This window comes from Rhipicephalus microplus, chromosome 5, assembly GCF_043290135.1.
Source record: "Rhipicephalus microplus isolate Deutch F79 chromosome 5, USDA_Rmic, whole genome shotgun sequence".
NCBI lineage: Eukaryota > Metazoa > Arthropoda > Arachnida > Ixodida > Ixodidae > Rhipicephalus > Rhipicephalus microplus.
The window spans coordinates 131,145,192-131,165,641 of NC_134704.1; the positions used below are offsets into that span (position 1 = coordinate 131,145,192).

General features: G+C 43.8%; 1 protein-coding gene across 1 annotated transcript in view; it reads left to right on the plus strand.

Annotated features, from left to right (window-relative positions):
* LOC119173714 (glutamate receptor ionotropic, kainate 3) overlaps positions 1–19,053 on the plus strand; it is a 33,442-nt gene extending 14,389 nt beyond the window's left edge. Inside the window, exons 3-4 of the mRNA XM_075895946.1 lie at positions 10,221–10,534; positions 13,839–19,053. Of these exons, the coding sequence (XP_075752061.1) occupies positions 10,221–10,534; positions 13,839–13,988 (464 nt within the window). The 3' untranslated portion in view covers positions 13,989–19,053. The remainder of the gene's footprint in view (positions 1–10,220; positions 10,535–13,838) is intronic.
* Positions 19,054–20,450: the final 1,397 nt, after the last annotated feature.

Consider the following 20,450-nt stretch of genomic DNA (forward strand, 5'->3'; position numbering starts at 1 on the left):
GATGATGAAGAGCGATATGCCTTATGCAGTGGGCTACGTTCTTAGACTGTAAAGCCGAGCGCGAACTGCTGTGATCCGCGCTGTGATTTGTATGCCGGTTGTCTTCCCGTATATATATATAAATAATATATATATATATATATATATATATATATATATATATATATATATATATATCTGTGTGTGTGTGTACGCACACCTTGCAACGTGGTTTGCCACAAGGGTGGCAACAGAATAGGCAGGAGTAATTAGTAAATATGAAGTCGGCATATAGTGCAAGTTTATCGACCGACGATACAGTACACGTGGCAATTCAGAAATTATGTTTTGAGACTGTCGCTCTGGATGACAATGTTGTGGTGCCTTCGAATGATGTGGTTAACGTTTGATGCTGATGCAGAAGGTGTTAATATTAGTTTTGTAAATGGTCGCTGATGAGCAGGCTTGTTGGAGAGAAACAGCTGACTCCTGTTTATTGCACTAGCACGTGTATTGGCGCCGTCAATTGTCTGAGGAGGGTACTTTTGTGTTATTTGCCCATCACTGAGATTGTCACAATTATCTCGGATGTCACATTGTGCGGAGCACAACCTTTTAGAACGGAGCGCCTGTCTGTGTGGTATGCTTGTCTTGTGCCTCACGTGGCTACTTACAAAGTGAAGGTATCGGTGTCTATGAGACGGCTTTCTGTAAAGCTTTGCCTTTAGGTTATCTCCTGATATTCGTGCCGTTACATACAGAAAGTGTATCTTATATGCTGAGTAGAGGGGCGAGAAGGAGGTTGACAAATAAAAAGAAAAAAGCTTGCCACGAAAGACAAAAGTTCAGTTTCCCCGTAAAGCCATATCAGAAAGGTATCGTCATTAAAGCGCTTACAGTAAAACGATTTTCGAGTGCACGTGGCAAGAAACTTGTCCTCCAATGTGCCCATAAATATATTGGTGTATTTCGATCCTATGGCCCTGCGTACTCAGAATGGCCATGCGTACTCAGCAATGCGGTGGCGTTGGTCCTCTACGTAGACGACTCTGCTCTCACGTTGTCAACAGTATACCACGTGACATGGCAAAAATTATTTAACGCAACATGAGTAGTTTATGTATTTGTTGCTTTAAGAGATGAATAAAACTTGAAATAAATAATGAGACGCAATAAAAAAATTGTGCACGTTTTTCTTACATTTTTTCCCGTGAAACGCTTTGAGATACGGGGCTAATGTGCCAGCGTTTCGCATGCGTTCGGGTCCCCGCGGTCAGCGCATTGGGCAGACGACCACCGTGGAACGCTCCTACGCGTTCGCGCACTCATTGTGCTCTACTCTACCGCGTCTAAGCCAGCGTTTCCAAACAATCCTGCAGAAACAGGTAGAAGACCACAAAATTACTCTGGTCAACAAAGCAACGCCGCTCGCGTGCACGGGGGCTGGGCTTGTTCGGGCACGTCATGCGCACGTCACCTCTTTGTCGGATGCCGGAGAGGGTGGGGAAGAGATTTTGCTTGCGAAGGCTACGCAGAGGAGCGGCAAAGGTTTCGAGCTCGCCTCCTCTCACCTTCGTTTCGCGCCGCTTCAAAAAAACCGTTTTGTCCGCTCGTGATGAACCGACTCGAAAAATTTTTGTGGCAAAACGTTCCTCATATGACACCCAACAACTTTCACTGTCTAACTAAAATTCGGTAAGGGCCCTGGTGAGTGGGCCTTTAAAAACAATGTCTTAACGGTTCTGCAGTGTCCTAATAGATTCCCTTTGATACGAGGTCAGGTTGTGTTTGAAAGAATTTTTCTGATTATATGCTTAAAGAATATCGTGTTGGACAGTTGAAATGTACATATCAAGGACTTGTCACATTGTACCGGTGGTTTCCAGTGTTTACTGGATGACACGCTGTTGGATGTGGATCGCTCATGAAAAATTTCGCGTAGCCTGATGTTACGCGTGAAGTCGTCAAGGTCCTTTATGAGCTGAAATTCATTGTACCCGCCAGTGTCCGGCCAAAAGTTGAAACCACCAAAAAGAAGAGACATTTCAGGGTTAGTAAATGTGATGTCCGAGATGTTGATAATGTTAGTGAATTGGTTTTCATTATCAATAGCCTGACCAGATATATTTGAAGCGCTGGTGGACGGGAGGGCTGGTATTGGTGGCGGTAGAACGTTATCACGAACCATCTTTCTAGATTTCTTCCTTTGGATTTCTAATCACTTTCTTTGCTCATATATTGCCTCATACCGTCCTATCGCACTTGCCAGTTGTGTGGGAAAAACGATGGAACGATTCATTCTAACACAAATGGAGTGGTATTTAGAGCACTACGAAATCTATCCAGTATTCAAGACCGGATTCAGGCGCGGCCATTCGTCAATCGACAACGTTATTGATCTGGTGACATATGTTCAACACCAGAAAGCCTGTAAGAGACTGTGCGCCGCCCTGTTTCTAGACGTTAGGGGGGCTTACGACAATGTCACCTATGAAGCCATCCTTAGTGCTTTGGAAACAGTAGGTCTTGGTGGCAAGATATATATGTGGGTGTATAGCTACTTACAGCTGAGATCATTTTACGTGATGACAGCGAATGGCCCAACACCTGATTGTTACAGCAGCCGAGGAGTTCCTCAGGGAGGAGTGCTAAGCCCTACACTTTTCAACCTAACTCTCATTAGTCTAGTCGAGCAGCTACCTAGCACTGTAGAACTTTTTGTTTACGCTGATGACATCTGCATTTGGACATCAGGTGTGACAAGGCCTCAGCTTCGCGCCCGCCTTCAGAAGGCTGCTACAACGACGTCATGCTACCTTCGTAAAGAAGGCCTCAAGGTGTCCTGCGGAAAATGTGCAGTGGTAGCGTTCACGCGGAAAGCAATGTCTGCTTGCAGCATATCGATTAATGAAGAACACATATCGTTCAGCAAAAGTCACAGGTTCTTGGTAGTCATAATAGGCAGAAACCTGTCGTGGACTCCACACGTAAACTATGTGAATAAGCGGCTGATCGCAACATGCCACATGTTCAAATTCCTTGCAGGAAAGAATTGGGGAGGGCCCATACCATCCATGCTACAACTGTACAGAGCGCTGTTTATCCGATTCTTACGGTACAGCTTACCTGCAATATCTAACACCGGCAAGACCAACCTGTGCGCAATTCAGAGCATTCAAGCCCAAGCACTCAAGATATGCCTTGGATTGCCCCGCAGTGCTTCAACGGCTGAAACCATTGCCATCGCTCAAGATCACTCGATAAAGACGCATATTATTACCAAGACAATGCGCATGCACCTCAGGCATTATGCCAGGACCCGTCCTTATTACCTGGCGAGCCTAGCTGCTGAAAGGCCCCGCACGACATACGGCACTACTGTCTACAAGTATCGTTCATCGTTTACTGAGACGTACGCACCTGAATCAAGGCCACTGCTTCCTCCTTGGAGCTTCAGCCGGCCGCGAGTTCACTTAATGATTCCAGGAATGAGGAGAAAATCGGACTTACTGACACATGCCCTGAAACAACTGAGTCTATTCCTACTGGAACAAAACTATAGTAACCACGTGCACATTTACTCGGATGGCTCTACTACGCCGTCTAGTTCAGGTGGAGCAGTGGTTATACCATTACAAGCGGTAACTCGGTGTTTTAAGACTTCACATGTTACAACGTCAACGACGGCAGAACTCGAGGCTCTGCGCAATGCACTGGAACTCATCAATTCAGAAGCAGGACCAGGTAAATGGGCTGTATTTTCTGACTCAAAACCAGTGTTACAGTGTCTGATATCAGTTCTCCGACGCAGATGCCACGACCAGTTGACCTATCCAACCGTGAAACTTCACCAATTTTTAATACAAAACGACCACGACGTCGTTTTTCAGTGGTTACCTGGGCATTGTGGTATAGGCGGCAATGATTCTGCAGATCATGCTGCTCGCACGTCACATAAAGAAGCGAACAGCGTTCCAATTCCGCTTTTAAGAGCGGATGCGGCGAGGCAGATTCGTCAACTGGCCCGCTGTCTCACACTGACTGAGTGGAACACACCAAGCATACGACGTAGAAGGCTGCACGAGCTCGACCCTTCACTACAACTCCGGCCTCCACCCAGCCTACATCGACGTGCAGCTTCGCTTCTCTATCGCCTTTGGCTGGGAGTTGCTTTCACGAAAGCTTATACCACGTTAATTGGAATTACTGACAGTGCGGCGTGCGATGTTAGCGGCACCGACGAAAATATCGAACACCGGCTGTGCCATTGTCCTCGATTTGCCTCAGATAGACAAGTACTTGCCAACGCAATGCGGCGACTGGATGATCGGCCTCTTTCTGTGCAGGTGCTATTACAGCAACGTCCACATGCCTCGACAGCTCACAAGGCAGTGAAAGCCCTGCTGTCTTTCCTGAAAAAGACAGGCTTGTGTGAACGCCTCTGACATGTGTTAGAGTTCTAGACGCTGCAGTGAAATTACTGTCAGTCTCTCCCCCATCCTTTTTTTCTTTTCCCTCTCTTCCCTCTTTCTCGTCTTTCTTGTCCCCTTCCCTAACCCCCCAGTGTAGCGTAGCCAACCGGATGTCTTTCTGGTTAACCTCACTGCCTTCTCCCTTTTGTTGCTTCCTTCCTTCCTTCCTTTGCTGATAATCTTGATGCAAAATACGTTTGTCAGGACTAATTGAATAAGCGCTTCGTAGCTGTCGTATATGGTTATTCAAGTTCTTTACCCGTGAGATGTAGTGTTTATTCACAATGTGGGTAAGGTCCAATGCGGGTAAGGTCCATAGTGCATGTCATTCCAACGTTCTAAGTTATGGCTGGACATTTTCGGCGTAGCTGCTTTGAAGAAAAGCCGAAGGCCTTTTGGTACTTTTTGTGAAGCCACGTCGGACAACAACGTAAACTCATGCATTTCACATCAAACACATTCTTAATCAAATTTCCTAATTTTTAGGAAATTACTGGAGTGTACAGCTACACTGGTAGGGCCTTTGTTCTGATATGTTCCTTTTTATGGGACTTCACACTGAATTAAATGTTCGTACTTTAGGCAGTGGCCTACTTAATTGACCATAGTACTTCCGCTCTCCACTATCTTCTTGTTAACTTGTATTTTATTTCGCATGTCTAGTTTTCTTTCTCTTTCCGCTCCGCTTAAGGTAGGGTAGCGAACCAGATACTACAAATCAGGTTGACGTCCCCGCCTTTTTCTCGTTTTATTCTCTCTCGTACTGTAGGTGAGAATGCGGAAGTCACATGTTAAATCACATTTCAACAGGCAGCTACAGAACTGAAGGACACTATGGTCCAAGTGCGAACTACAAGGCTAGGCGCAGTTATCATCTTAGTACCCCATTTTTAGAGAACCATTATTTCGCGGCTTGCTCTCTACGGTTACCTTATTTCTAACACTTGAAGGCGTTTCTGTTGCTTCTTCGTTCGCAAACCGCCAGCAGTGAGCAAGTTTGCAATAAATATTATGAAATCACAAGATGAACGGAAAAGGGTACGGCCATAAAAGATGGTCTGTACATGATGGACTCTCCAACGCACGCCGTAGTTATGCACAAGCGAGATTCCATTCCTTCTGTGCAAACTCGGAATGAAAGGGCCGTGCCACTTTTATTGAATGCTTTTGAACGCCCACTTTTATACCAAGCTCTATCATGGACACAAGGTATGGGCTATGATACTCTTATTTACCTATTGTTTTAACTCTTACTTTCGGCTCCTTACGCCATTAGAACGCGCTATAACTTATAGAAAAATAGATCGAGCTGACAGGCAGCCTACTTAAGCTCACAGCTCGTCCACAGATGGGGTCATTGGCCCTTCTCGCTCTGCCCGGCTTCGTTTAATAGACTTTCATGAACGGGCTGCTTCGCTTACCCGTCTGTATATAGCGTCATAATGCCTTCTGTCGGGTTCCCGGTGGAAGCGAATGTCCGGATATTCTCAAAGGCGCCGAAAGCAGTCCGCGCGAGCGAGTGCTCCACGGCATGTAACGAAGAGCGGTAATAAACTTTGTCTTCGCGGTTACCCTATTGTGCCGCGCGTCCATGCTGAAGACGACTTTAAAATACGAGGTCGTTATTCTGACCCTCTTTGCGTTGCGTATATTCCACTCCGCTCAAAAATACCGCCTCGGCATAGGCGATAATGGCTGGAAGCTGCTCGAGCCGTACGTAACGAGCGTTTGGAAAATATTGAGAAATCAACAAGAAACGGTCAAAGGAAATGGAACTTCGTTCGGGCTCGCATGGAACCGTTTGGGCTACCGCGTTCCTCACATAGTTTTATACCATGCGGTCTCAAGATTCCCTTTATTTTGTACGTTTTTGGAGCCCAAAGTACTTATTAAGGCGATCACCTTCGACAATATTCACATTCATTGGCGTTTCATGCTCAGTTCACGAAACGGTAGAAGGAAGACCTCCGTGAATGCTTCAAGACTGTGCCTATAGGTGATTACCCGAAGTATCCCTCTCGCATAGTATTCTGATCAAGAGCATTTTCTAACAGTTCCTTACCGCCTCCCTCTCAGCCACATTTATTAGGTATGGCACGTCTGTATATGTTCATACAGCTTCAAAACGCAGTTTGCGTGATGCCAGCGTTTTGGTGTGTATCGCGCAACAGCAACGTTTTCTCGCGTTCGGCCGATCTAGTTCAGGGCCAAACAAAGAGAAAATGGAAGATCTGCTTACTGCAAATGCCCCTAAAAAGTTGGTGCAAAACGGTCGTCGCGGAAACGGCACACTATGGCTGTTTTGCCCACCATCGTCGTCCGTTACTCTTTCTCTTCCTGTTTTTCCTGCACCGGTGTAGGGTAGCGGGCTAGAGCAGGCTATCACTCAGGCCAACCTCTCTGCCTTTCTGTAAATAAACTTGTCTCTTTTTTTCTTGTTCCTGGACGACAGAAGTGAGAATCGGAAGCAATTAACGGTTACATTCCAATTGACGGCGAACATTCCGACTTCCTAGTACAGTAAACTCGTCACAACTGAGTCAGAGTTTTTGGCTTTGTCGAAAAATATACGTCATAGAAGCATGCTTGAGTAATGTGCCTTGCGCCTTCCGGCGAAATGACTGTCTATCGCTTATTTACGTCTGTTATAACTCTTGGGCGAAAGTGCTATAGCGGTTCCCCGGTTCACAGTAGCAACATTTCTTAGGAAATATTGGCAGCGTTACCTTCAAGCAACAAATGTATACCTGTGCATGTCTGAATAAGAAAGGGCACAACCGAATAAAGTAGCGAGTAGAAAATGGGTCTTTTTGTCCCACAACAAAAATCGTCATCTATAATACGTTCCTTTATTTTCACTATCGCCGTGCTCCCGACACATTTTGGTAACGAACGACATGCGAGTTATCAGCGTTTTATAGCTTTCTAGATGGGAAAGTGATCAGCACCGAGTTTTCAAGAAAGGAAGTGCAAGCTAGCCGGATTACGATTATTGTTGTGGGATAAAAAGACACCCTTTTCGCTCGATATTTTTTGGCAGTGACGCATAAGTTTCAAAACTGAATTCTGAATGTCCTTGGATTGATTGATATGTGTGGTTTAACGTCCCAAAACCACCGTATGATTATGAGAGATGCCGTAGTGGAGGACTCCGGAAATTTTGACCACCTGGGGTTCTTTAACGTGCACCCAAATCTGAGCACACGGACCTAAAACATTTCCGCCTCCATCGGAAATGCAGCCGCTGCAGCCGGGATTCAAACCCGCGGCCTACGGGTCAGCAGCCGAGTACCTTAGCCACTAGACCACCGTGGCGGGGCCTGAATGTTCTTTGCACAAATCTGAGCTTTCAAGCGCAGCTCTACAAATAGATGTCAGATAACCTAATTTCTACACGAAGCACACAGGTTTGGTGTACTAAGCTTAGAATAATGTTCCAATGTCTAAATATCCAATGCTGCATTTTTCATTCATGTCGGTGCCCGTCAAAATTAGGAAAGCCTGAAGTGTGCACTATTATTTTATCTCGCGCAGCATGCCATTCTTTCACTTGCACTTTTGCAACTGATTGATTTCACCCGAAGCGCTACCCCCCCCCCCTTTTTTTTTATAGCATTAAGCAGTATGCAAGAAAGTATGCTGCTGATATTTAACTTTCTCCTTCCCAAATTACTCGGTGTGCTTGCCACCGAATACAGAAGTCAGGGTGTGTTATGCCACTAGGTGGACCTTTACGGGGGGTATGCGCATTCTCGGCGTTGTTGACGAGCACGCGCAATGTATTAAATGCGAAGCATTTCTTGGCGAACTTCAGCGACATTGAGCGTATCTATATATCTATCTATCTATCTATCTATCTATCTATCTATCTATCTATCTATCTATCTATCTATCTATCTATCTATCTATCTATCTATCTATCTATCTATCTATCTATCTATATCTATCTATCTATCTATCTATCTATCTAGCCAATTACGAGATTTAGCTCTCTTGCCGTTTAGATAGTGGTATCAATACGAAACTTGGTATGACATAACATGACTGTATGAAGAACACACTTGACTAGTCATAACATGAAAATCTTGACATGTATGTTATGAACATTTCATGGTCTTGCAGCCCTTGCGGTGGTTTCATTCCCATGCCATGTTGCAAAACTGGTATGGTATGGCATGATTGCATAAAGAACACAAGTGACAGACCCTGATATTAAAATCATGACATGCGTGTCATGTAACCCCATGACTAAATACCATGCTTATGATGCGCTCGGGCCCGTTTAACTAGCACCACATATAACGAATTTGGTATTACGGGGCGTGAAGGGATGACGAAGTTATAGTACTGGTGCAAACATGATAAGATGTTGAAGAATGACGAAATACATGACTGGTGCAAACATTATAATCCTGACGTGCGTGTCGTGTAAGAACAAGACAACATACCACGTTCACAGAGTGCTCGCGGCCGTTTCCTAGCTCCACATATGCTACATTTGGTATTACGTGACGTGAATACGTGATTAGATAACGAAGGCAAACGACTCATCCAAACACGACAGTCATGACACGGAAGTCGTGTTATGCATTTATTCACCTCTACCTCAACACGCTGCGCTGATTTTAAAGTGGCATATCAACATTTCTCATTCGTGCTTTGCGTACCATCGATTCCCACGGTGCGTGGGATATGCCAATTTTTACTTGTCTCAATTTTTTTGCCAATATGTGATGACACGGGTGGACCGCGTGAGAACTATCGTCGAAAGATTACAAATCTCTCTTCCAAACAAACGGGCCAATGCAAACCTCCGAAACTCTCTTTCATCGCGTGGTGGGCAGTTTTGAAGTCCAAGGGCCACTAATTGCAATATTTGGGATCTCCACTAGAGGCACTGTTTAGACAGGAAAAAAAAATGCCATTGCAGTTTTCTTGTCTGAGCAACGCCCACCTACTACCGAGAAAGAGCAATTTTCTTCTGTCGTGTCAATCAGGAATTAATGCGCAGTATACTCTCACAATGGGACGACACTGTAATTATTTATTAATGTGAAATTTACTTGTTACCATAATGCATTGTTCGGCAACAGCTAAATTGCGTTTCTTCACTCTCAGTCAAATAGTTCATACTTCATTTTTGTACATGCAGTGGCATCAAGCTGACTTCTGCCGATTTTAACAGCAGAGGGGGTGTGGGGTTGAGTCTATAAGAACCTAAATGCCCATGTTGCATGACACGCTCCAGTTGCCATGCAGACTGGCACTATAGGAGTGGCTGTCTTTGTCGTGGACGAAGCCACAGCCACACAGTGAAACGGGAAAGGACGGTGCAGTGAGAGTTGGGCCTGAAATCACGGTGGGTGTGTTAGGGGCTGCCGCACACCCTGTACCATGCATCTCTACTCTATAAGTGACGCATACACAGACGCCCACACCAAATAACAATTTATCTCAGCAAGTAACACAGTAAACCCAAGCGAACCGCAGCTCCGCTGTTTCTGCGGAGTTTACATTGGTTTGAAGTGGGATAATTGGTTGCCACGCCTTCTTTCTCGCTTGGAGGAGAATAAGAAAGAGAAGCGCTTATCTGTGTCCTCTATGAGTGTGTGTATTTTTGCTCTTGTTTCATCATGAACCTTTACCAACACGCCCATCTGGCAGTCGTAGAATAAAGCAATCAAATCATCTTCATTTCGAAAAAAACAATAGTGACTGCTCAGGCCAGTCACATCCTGTTCTTTTGTTCTGGTGCTCTTCTCCTCGCAGGATCCCCGTTGAGGCATTTGTTCACCAACAAAATTCTACAGCTTCAGGAGAACGGCACACTGCATGCCTTGCGTCAGCGGTGGTGGTCCTCGACGGCCGACGTCGACGCGGGCGCCGACCGCCGCTGTAACCCGACAGCAGACGGCAGCAGCTCAGCGGCCGGAAGCGCAAGCGGGAGCAGAAGTGGCAACAAAGATTCCGTGGGCACCCGTGGTCTCCTGTTAGTCCTGGGCATTGGTTGCCTCATCTCACTGGTGGTGGTAATCGCCGAGTGCCTCTGGAGCTTTCGATGTTCGTCGAAGAGGAGAAACCAGGTTGGCTGACGGATTGTTTCGTGGGCGGAAACGAAATAGTTGGGAGTTTTAGAATATAGTGCGCCGCGAGCCCCTGCAGCGTGGTCGCTGCCACTGCTCATGCGTCGTGCGTGAGACCGCTGTTTGCGTTCGCGTCCCGCCCGCAGAAAATTCGAAATTGCAGGCGACGTGTGCGGCCCGCAAACGCTAATGTCGAGGCTATGTGTTGTTTCCATGCACTTGAGTTTGTGGGGCAGCTATAGTCTCTATATTGTTCCCTAGGAGGGGCAAACGTTATTCTGAAACTCATTTGGTGAATGCTATACCCGCCACGTCCTCAGCGCCTGCAAACGTTATTCTAAAACTCCCTAGTGTCGAAATATCAGGAAATGAGTAATGTAGTTATTAAACCCACCCGCACCACTCTCATGCACTATTTTCGCGTCTGTGCTTTGGTGGTATTGTTGCATAAGCAAGTTCATGAATACGCAGTGATAAAAGTGAATTAAAACTTTGATAAGCGTTGTGCGCTCTTCAGGAGTACATTGATTATAAAATTGCTGGAGTTACCGAGTTTTAGCAACATTGGATTTCTCAGTATTCAATGTAGAACACATGGCTTCTCAGTTTACTCTCTGTGTCACATATTTTGTACTTCCCGATAGTGGACACAACATTGAATAGGCCCCTTTAATTCTCCACATTTATGTCAACCCCTCGATAGTTCCTCGTCGTTACAATTTCCCCTACTCTCACTGCACAATAGGCCATGACGTGGGCACCAATATGTTAACTTACACTGATACTTGCTGTGTAATCAAAGCTGAATCCATTTTTCACTACAAATTTAGGTAAATGTGCGTCAGAAAATCGTTTCATATATGCAACTTTAAAAAGAAGGAACGGGGCGCAATTCCAACCAAAATTTTTGATAGCAATCTCACGTGCACGCAACCCATTATGTGGCTCATGCTTGCACTTTCGTAATGATTATGCACTTAAAGAACACGATCTCATATGTCTGGCGAAAAAAAAAGAAAATTCTCCACCGCCAACATTTTTACAAACAGTGTGCAAGAATATATATATCTAGGCCGAATAACACGGGTGCATTTGGAAGTTTTTTCGAGTGAGGGGACTGGAAAAAGGGGTTCAACCATATTTGGGTATTGTCGTGCGTACATGTATATATACGCAAAAAACCTTGAAAATTTTTGAGTGCCCCCAACTTCTTGGCTACACCAATGCCGAATGATATATTGCTATGTAGCTCACATATCCAGCGTACTGACACAAAGAAAAATCCGAGACTTTATTTGGAGTGACAGATTGGTTATCAAGGAATGGAATATGTAGCTAAGAATGGCGTAGAGCGAAGAAATTAGGAATTAGAAAAGCAGAAAATTGAATCAGCTCATTAAAGGCAGCCTAAACTGTACATCATTGGAAAAGGCTCTTCGGCAGCAATAGATGTAAAGTAGGCTAAAGATGATGGTATATCTGACGAAATGTCTACATTTCCAACTTTTATAGATATTTAGAACATTGTAATTGGCTCTGAAAAACTCGTGACTGTGAGGCCTGCTTGGGAATGTATACAACACAACAATAATTGGTCGTGTATCAGCGATATGATATGAGTTCGAAAATCAGAAGTCGTATAGGTATTCTTACACTGACTCAATTATCTGTTATATAATAAAGATATTGACTGGCACTATTCAGAACAAATGATCACTTAAAACTATGGTGACATGGGTCAACAAATATAGTTATTTTGCGTATGAAAATACAGCCACTCATTTACTTCTGAAAAACAGCTGGGCCCCCTCATCTCGAGTGATCATACTGCCACCTACACGTAACTGCACGTAACTGCACGTAACTGCACGTAACCTACACGTAACTGGGACATGTTTATTTATACCAGGAGGACAGGGCGCGTACGTTGTATCCGAATTGCGAGGAGCACTTGACGTCATGGCGCGAGTTCTGTTGTGGGCTTCGTGGACAGATAGTTGAGATGTTTTTCATACATGTGGCTGGTGACGTATGTGTGGCGAGGCCATCAGTGTAACCTTCATAAACTCGAGATAGAATATCTGACCACCAACCTGTAATCATAGGCACGTGTCTTCGCCTTCCATTTATATGTGTGTTTTTTGGAGAACTTCAGTTGCCAGTCTGCGCCTGACTGTGCTTGCTGTCTTCTTTAGTGCCCGTCTTTTCGCGCAAAATGCCATTCACACAAGAAAAAAAGTTGCGTCAATAGAATTCAAATTTATAATATTGTGGTTCACAACAGAGGCCGCGGCACTCCTCAACTACGCCACAGTGATACCCTGAAGCCTTACAAACATGCATTTTATATCTGACGAAATTCTCTCACAGGGGTCTTAGTCGGCGGGGTTGTGTTGGAATCGGGGAGCGGTAAAATTAAGTATTTCATCGTTACAGTGGCCTTTTGAATTTGCCCCTGAAACGAGTCATTCTCAATCGTCCATCCCATTAGGCGCACCTAAAATAGAAGTGCAGTTTTGTCAACGAAGAAACCACTAGGTGGCGACCCTAGACCCATTCTCAACCGCACTTATAACGTTCATCAACATTCAAATAGCTCTACGACGCGCCTTTCCCACCTGGCTGTGACACCACGTTCCCGTTTGCACTCCCCTCGATAAAAATCATGGCCGGGCTAGAGAGGAGACATCGTCGACGCACGTTGCGTTTCCCTCTAGTCCAACCGAAATGTTCAATAACACTTCAACAACATTGCTTATGAAAACTACGCAAGAGGCAAAGGCTGACAAAAATAGCGAACGCAGCGCTGTGTGTCTTAACTTCGTGCGTCCTTGTTTCGTTCTTGCTCTTTTTTGGGGTTAAGTTATCTCCTTTAAACTTGCCCAAGTTTCCACGCTTCACTTTAACAGGTCGCGGAATGGTGTCCTTAGCCCAAGTTTTGCGTTTAGCCAGTCATGTTCTGGCTGTTACATCACCTTTCCTAATTATACTCTCATCGTTAACTACTACGGATACCACAAAGGTTTGTTTATTTATTCAACATGGACGTTGCTCATTGGGATAAAGAAATACCACCAAGCGTCAAAGTGGGTGTATTTGTGATAAACAGTGCTACAACTGCCGAACACCAACAGGCATCGTACAAACTCTCATATCAAAGTAAAAGAAACGTTCTACTACCTTTGTAAGGCTACTAATTATTCTCGTTTTATACCAATTCCTATGACAGAGGAATAAACTACATATATTTTTCAACTTGTTCAATATATTTCGTTACTGACATCGACACACCTTTCTGTTCTAGGGTGCCAGATGGAGAAAAACACGGGGAAACATACCACCGAGCCTGTCTTTGCAGGAATCAAACCTCATCATCTTGGATCCTCCCAAGGAGTTTCAAGATAATCAAGAAAGCTGTCCAATGACGTCGTACAAATGCGAAACACTCACGTAGCAGCCGGTGCAGACAAACAGACTGGTGTTTAAAAAAAAGACAATGTGCGAATGTTGTTGACAGATATTTCGTGCTTTCTTGTCGACGCTTATTGTTGAAGGCCATCGTTAAACGAATTTGTACCAGAATTGTTAAACATTGAATGAATGGCATTTTATGCTGCAAATACAGCCTGTGTTACACATTTGCTCCCTTTGAGACAAACTCTCCGCTGTGATTTCTTCGGTTTATTTTGCACGCGACACTTGGTGCTCTAAGCGAAATGACCTGCTAACTGAAATTGATGGATTGGGTTTATTGAAGAGGATAACTGTGCCACGGACGGTGTCATTGCCACATATATGTTCTCTATTTTGTGTGTGAATGGATACCTGAATGTCTGTGCGTGCCCGTGGGTGCTGTCTATCTCTGTGAAACTCTGAATGGCACAAGAGTGGTATTGTATATAAAGTGAAATCGAATTTCTATGGAAGCAGTTTGTATATATTGAGGACAGTTCTTAATACAAACGTCTGTAAAATTATATGGTGCTGTGTATGGCGCAACAGGCGTATTCAGGTCCTTCGCCACCGTCACACAGACATGCTCACACATATTCACGCAAAGTCACACACAAGCACACAATTGAATGCTACGACATTTCATTAAAGAGGCCCTGCAACACTTTTTGAACATGGTCGAAAAACGCTGCCGATTGGTAGAAGATGCCCATGAGAACAAGCGAGCCAAATATTATAGCGCAGCACGCTGCCTGCAATTCACAATAAATTATCAAAGTCAGCTAAAACTACTTGCTCTTCTCTCGAGAAATGACGCAAGAAGCTCGAAAATCACTCGTAAAAGGCTTTCTATCAGCCAATGGCTGATTTGAACATGGCGCATTCGGTCATTACAAGGATCGCCATGGGAGGCTGCGGCTTCTCCACACGCGCACGTGATTGCACTGAAGAAGCCGTAAATTTGAGAAAAAAATTTAAATTCTCAGAGCCACTAGGTGCGCGTGACGTATTTTTTTGCCCATGCCATTCATGTCAGCTTAGCTTCCAGAGCTTTGGTCGGGATCAGAGAATAAAGAATGACATTGAAGCGTGCGACAAACCTTTGAAACTCGGCTCCTACTGGACAAATTCTTAAAACACCTTGCAGCGTTGGATTCATTGCGCAATAAGCCTTCACAGTGAATTCATTCGATGGTTACTTGAAAGAGTGTTTCAGGGCCCTTTTAGCGCGCCCTTTTTCCCTCATCAAAGTTGTATATTTCAGACACACATTACTCAGGAACTTGTTTATGTGATGATCTGAAATTTCGTAAACAGCATCATACAGCACATGAAATTTGTCATCCTGCATCTCTACTACGACAAGAAGGCTTTGAAAGTGCTAGGTCATTTCGCAAATTGTGAATCCTTGACAAATTTTTCTACAGATTAGGCTAATTCAGCTTAATATATTTGAGCTGATGAGCCCTCTATGTGAGATTGGTGCTCACACCTTGGGTGTGTTTTAATATGTTGTGAATGCAGCGTTCTCATAATACGATCTGCAAGTATACTCACACACCTGAAGCAATGCTACATTATTGTGCAAACTCTATGTGTCATTTGTTTCCGACAGCGAATTCGCATCAATGAATGTGCCGTTTTTCATAGCGAAAGTTCATCGGCGTTAGCACAGTGAATGTCTTTATGAGGCCGCTCAGGGTAAGGTGCACAACCTGAAGGAGTACGAAGAAGAGTTATGCACATCTTTCATATTGGTTAACGTGATTATTCGCTGCTACTCACTGCACTGCCGTCGTGGTCCAGTGGTTAAGGTACTCGGCTACTCGCCTGCAGGTCGCGGTATTGAATCCCAGCTGTGGCGGCCGCATTTTAGATGGAGGCGAAAAGGCTGTAGGCCTGTGTGCTCAGATTCGGGTGCACGTTAAAGAACCCCAGGTGGCCGATATTTTTGGAGCTTTGCGCTACGGCGTCTCTCATAATCACATGGGGGATTTGTGACGGTAAACCCAACGTATCAATCGTTGTTGATACTCATCTATATAGCCAATATTTTAAATGATCATTCATTGTTAAAGTGGAACATTTCTTTTAACTAGTTATATTTCTATACAAAAAAAACCCGCAACGTCCTGCTTGGTATATGTGCTCAACTGCAAATCTCATAAATTATTGCTAAAAGAGAACTTGTTACTTACGGTACCAACCAGATGTCCTAGCACTGATGCATTGCGATCAATCGTCGTCGTAATATCGGCAGAAGTATGCAGTTCTCGTTATCATCAATACAAACATAACATATACTTACAAAAAGTTGATTTTTGAAGACGCCTAATGTTTTTATTGTCAAAAGTCTTTATTTATGCCAAAATTTGCCTTCATTTTCGTGTGTTTCGTGTCTTTTGCCGACACTCCTAGGGAAAATACTTCAGATAATGATGAAAGAGTAGTTTAAAGTAAAAAAATATTAACTCATAGGCCGCCAATATATAATGTGCTCCATAATTTTTCCTTCATCACGGTGAGGTTGCTTTTTGTTTTTAAAGATGTGGTAAATGAACACAGACGATGCACGGACAAAAAACAAATGAGTACACGTGACGTAGAGCGCACATCTGTGCTATGCATTTGTTCATTCTGAATTCAATCATTTGCTTACATCTGGTTTCACTTAGTGCAGCTTCAAAGATGAATAAGCACCGACTTGTCCATTTTGAACCTTTTGTCCGTGTTTGTTTTTCTTTTCTCTATGAGTCGTCCGTATACCACGCTATGAGAAGACAAAAACAATACAGTCCCGACCTAACTAAGACTAAGTTTTAACCTCAGTAATGAACTAAACCTTGCTTTTGGGCAAATCACTTATTATTGTTAATGGTACTGAGCAACACAATGATCATGACTTCTTTGTTTTTTCCGCATTCTGGCTAGTACAGATCTCAAAATGATGAGTTCATCTAAGAAAAGGTTTCTGTAGTAGAAAGTGAGCGATATCGTAATTACACATCGGTAACCCTAAATTAGATACAGGAATGCAATACAAAACGACATTTAGTAGAGAGATGCTGTGATAATTGCTACAGACACCCAGGAATTTCTCACAATTTGCCAACGTGGATAGTTCCGCCATAGCAATAAGAAGAAATTTGATCAATGATGGCAATTTAATTTCCAATTCTCTTGCTTTGAATCTCTAAGTAGGACTACGATTCATTGATATTGAAATAAGCAGCAAGAATATGCATATAGCGAAAAAAATACCAGTAAAAATTGTTTTTTGCCGTGTCTATAGCAATACTTAATGCCAAATCAGATGCGACAAACTTTTCTAGATTGCCCCGGGTGATCAAATTTTCCAAAGCCCTCCACTATTCCGTCTCTCATAATCACATTTTGGTTTCTTAAGTTACACTTAGCAGGTAGTGTCTACCGACAAAATTGTAAACGCTGTATGTGCTTATCATTTGCTAACCTTTAGGAACACACAATCGTGATGAGCAAGCGTATACGAATCACAACTGATTGATACTCCTCTTCTGTGCCATCATTGTCTTTTGTATTTTGATTCATCATTTTTGATTGTTATTGTTTCTCATTTCTATTTGTGGTGCTTTCTGTTTCCGTGTAGCACGTTGCAAGAAAGCAAGAGAAGGAAAAAAAAATATAATGAGCATCGAGCATTAACGGGTTGAAACGCCAAACATTAGGGCTAAGTAACGCACGTATGATTTTGTGGTAATTGCGTAAGGTTTTTATATCGGCGTAATTTTGACTCGAGCATTGAAATAAGAGAGAACATCGCTTTCAGCCCCCGGATGAGCAGTAGCTTGAAGCAGTTATCACTAGGTATTAGGGTATTGCACATAGCAGTCACTACTTGATAAATAAAAATAAATAAATGAATCAATAGACAAGTAAATCAACAATCTTGTGTTTAATCCGTGAGTAGTGTAAAAATAATGCCGTTATGTGTAAGTGTTGCCAAATGAAGTATGGTGTTATGAACGTTGTCAGGACTCTTCGTGTAGCCCTGCGTAACAAAGCTATTCGCGACGTGCTGGTTTGACGCTTCAGCAGCGGCTCAATAGGCGTTCTAGATTTGAAAAAAACTAAATATAAGGCACACTAGGCATCGTTCACGCTCAGGTTTGTCTAATGGCGAATCTTCCTTTTAGCTAAGGAGGATCCACACAAAACCTCGAACAAGTGAGCGAATTTCAAGAAGCCATTCCCAAGATTCCACAAGTTCTCGTCATGCCTGAATTTTTCAGTGTTTAGACAAACTGTTCCGTCGGTCACCGCATCAGAGTGGCGGCTTCGAGTCAGTGTGGATGGAGTCTCGCTGTATAGTGACCTTAAAAGTGAGGTAACATTTACGTTTATTTGGCCAACATTAACCTTTAGTTAGGTAAAGTCGTGTCCCAACAAATAAGCTGTCCCTGTCTTATCGAATTTGGTACTACGTTCACTAAAAAGTTCACAGTGCTGCATGAAGAACATGTTCTCGAGAATAGGGCACCCACTCATGGTGATATTAACGCGTGCTATGAAAACCACGTCCCCACTTCCGCTACACGGCTCCCGCCAGGATCATGGGTTGTGTGTGATGCACTTTTGAACTGTCGGTAAAGTTTATATCGAATATACGCTCCAGTTTTGGTCGAGTTCATTCGAAATAATTTACATGAGAATGCGAACATGTGGATCATATTTTAAAAAGTACCAATGGTTCCTAGGGTAGAAGGAGAGGATTGAAAGTGTGGTTCTACCGGTATGTTACACTGCTACTCAAGTTGAGGTTACGTTCTTGTTTTCCCGTTTCAATGTTTCTTCCAGACCAACGTATTTGTCCTAACTCCATTGTTGTAATAAAGCACAACACCACTTTACCTTATCTGCTCGCGAGTAAGTAGTGTTATCATCACGGTTGTGCACTGTGCCTTGAAGCACGCGTCTCAAGGCTAAACAGTTCTTAAGGTGGGATGTCCATAAAATATATAAGCTTGTGAACTGTCTTCTCAACGTCATTTTCAGATAAAAAAATAAAGGCAATGTTCTGAGCTTTGTCTTGTGTGTCTTTACTTTGGAAAACGTTACCTGGTTGTTGTATTGATGACGAAATGTTAAAAATAAAACAAGTATTAGTAGACCTAGTTCTTGCTTTTTGAAAAAAAAAATTGAAAAAAGTAGGAGATAGACGAGAGGCCAACACAGACCAGAATTTGAAAATATGTGTTGCTATACATCAATCATATGAAATGAACCTGCAAATTACTGCATCATATTTTTTTCACGAAGATGTCTGTGCTCTGCAAAGAATACGTGCTGTACTTAGGAAGATGAAAGATTAAGTACAAGCTGACCCCTTCTTCCTTGAGCCTTTTTCTCATTATTGCTTTGCGCAAAACAACCACTTTTTGTGACTTGTACAGGAACAAGTTCACACACACACGCGCACACACGCACGCGCGAGGGCACTGGTGCACGTTGTGGATAAGCAGATTGTGGAGCTCTTACAATATTCTGTGAAGGCACAACACGTATTCGTCTTTATAGCTGGCCCCTTGGGCCTTTGAACACAATTTTGTATCGAACTGAACGGCTACTATTCAATTGAAAATATTTCAAGGTATAAGGTTGTGTAACATTTATATCTGTCTGGGCCCTTCGAAAAACCAATGTTGGTATGCACGTGGCCACGCTGAAGAGCTCGTTTCACTATTATTCTAGGGTCAGCGTTGTCGTCGTTGGTTCTGAGCAAAAAATTATATTGCTCATGACGAAAAAATTCAAAAAGATGCGAATAATATTGCTAAGGTCGGAGCCGGGCTGCAGTATGTGCCGGGGATGCTAAAAAGCTAGACGAGGTTGTATGGTGTGGCCTGAAAACAGCTTCTTTACTGCGACTGCCGAATCTCATCCTCACCCTGTAAATAAATCCACTCACCTTTTAATCAACCGTACCAGTTTTGTGGTAAAGGTGCTAGGTAATCAATCAAGCAACACGATGCTTCAAGCGCCTCACCTACGACAAAGCCGCCGCCTTGCTCGACTGCCCCCGTTAACACTGGCAGCTGAGATGTCTCACGGCGAAGAAGAAAACCGGATCCCCGCCGCTGCAGACCTTCCTCCAGTCCCAGCAGCGCTGCTAGTGCCAGGTTCATGTGCGGCTGGTTCCTCGTTGCGTCAGGATCTGGTAGTGGTTCGTACATACGGTGGCAAATCTGTCGAGGATGCGGACGCCTGGCTCACACACTACAAACGGGTGAGCAAATACGTCTAGTTGGACGCGGCGAACCAGCTGACGAATGTAGTAATTTTCTTAACAGAGGCAGCGTTCATATGGTACGAGAACCATGAACATGCCCTCACGTCATGAGATCGCTTCGTCTCCGAAATAAGAGCGTGCTTCGGATACTCCGTACCTGAAAGAAAGCAAGCAGGAGAAACGTTACTGCAGATA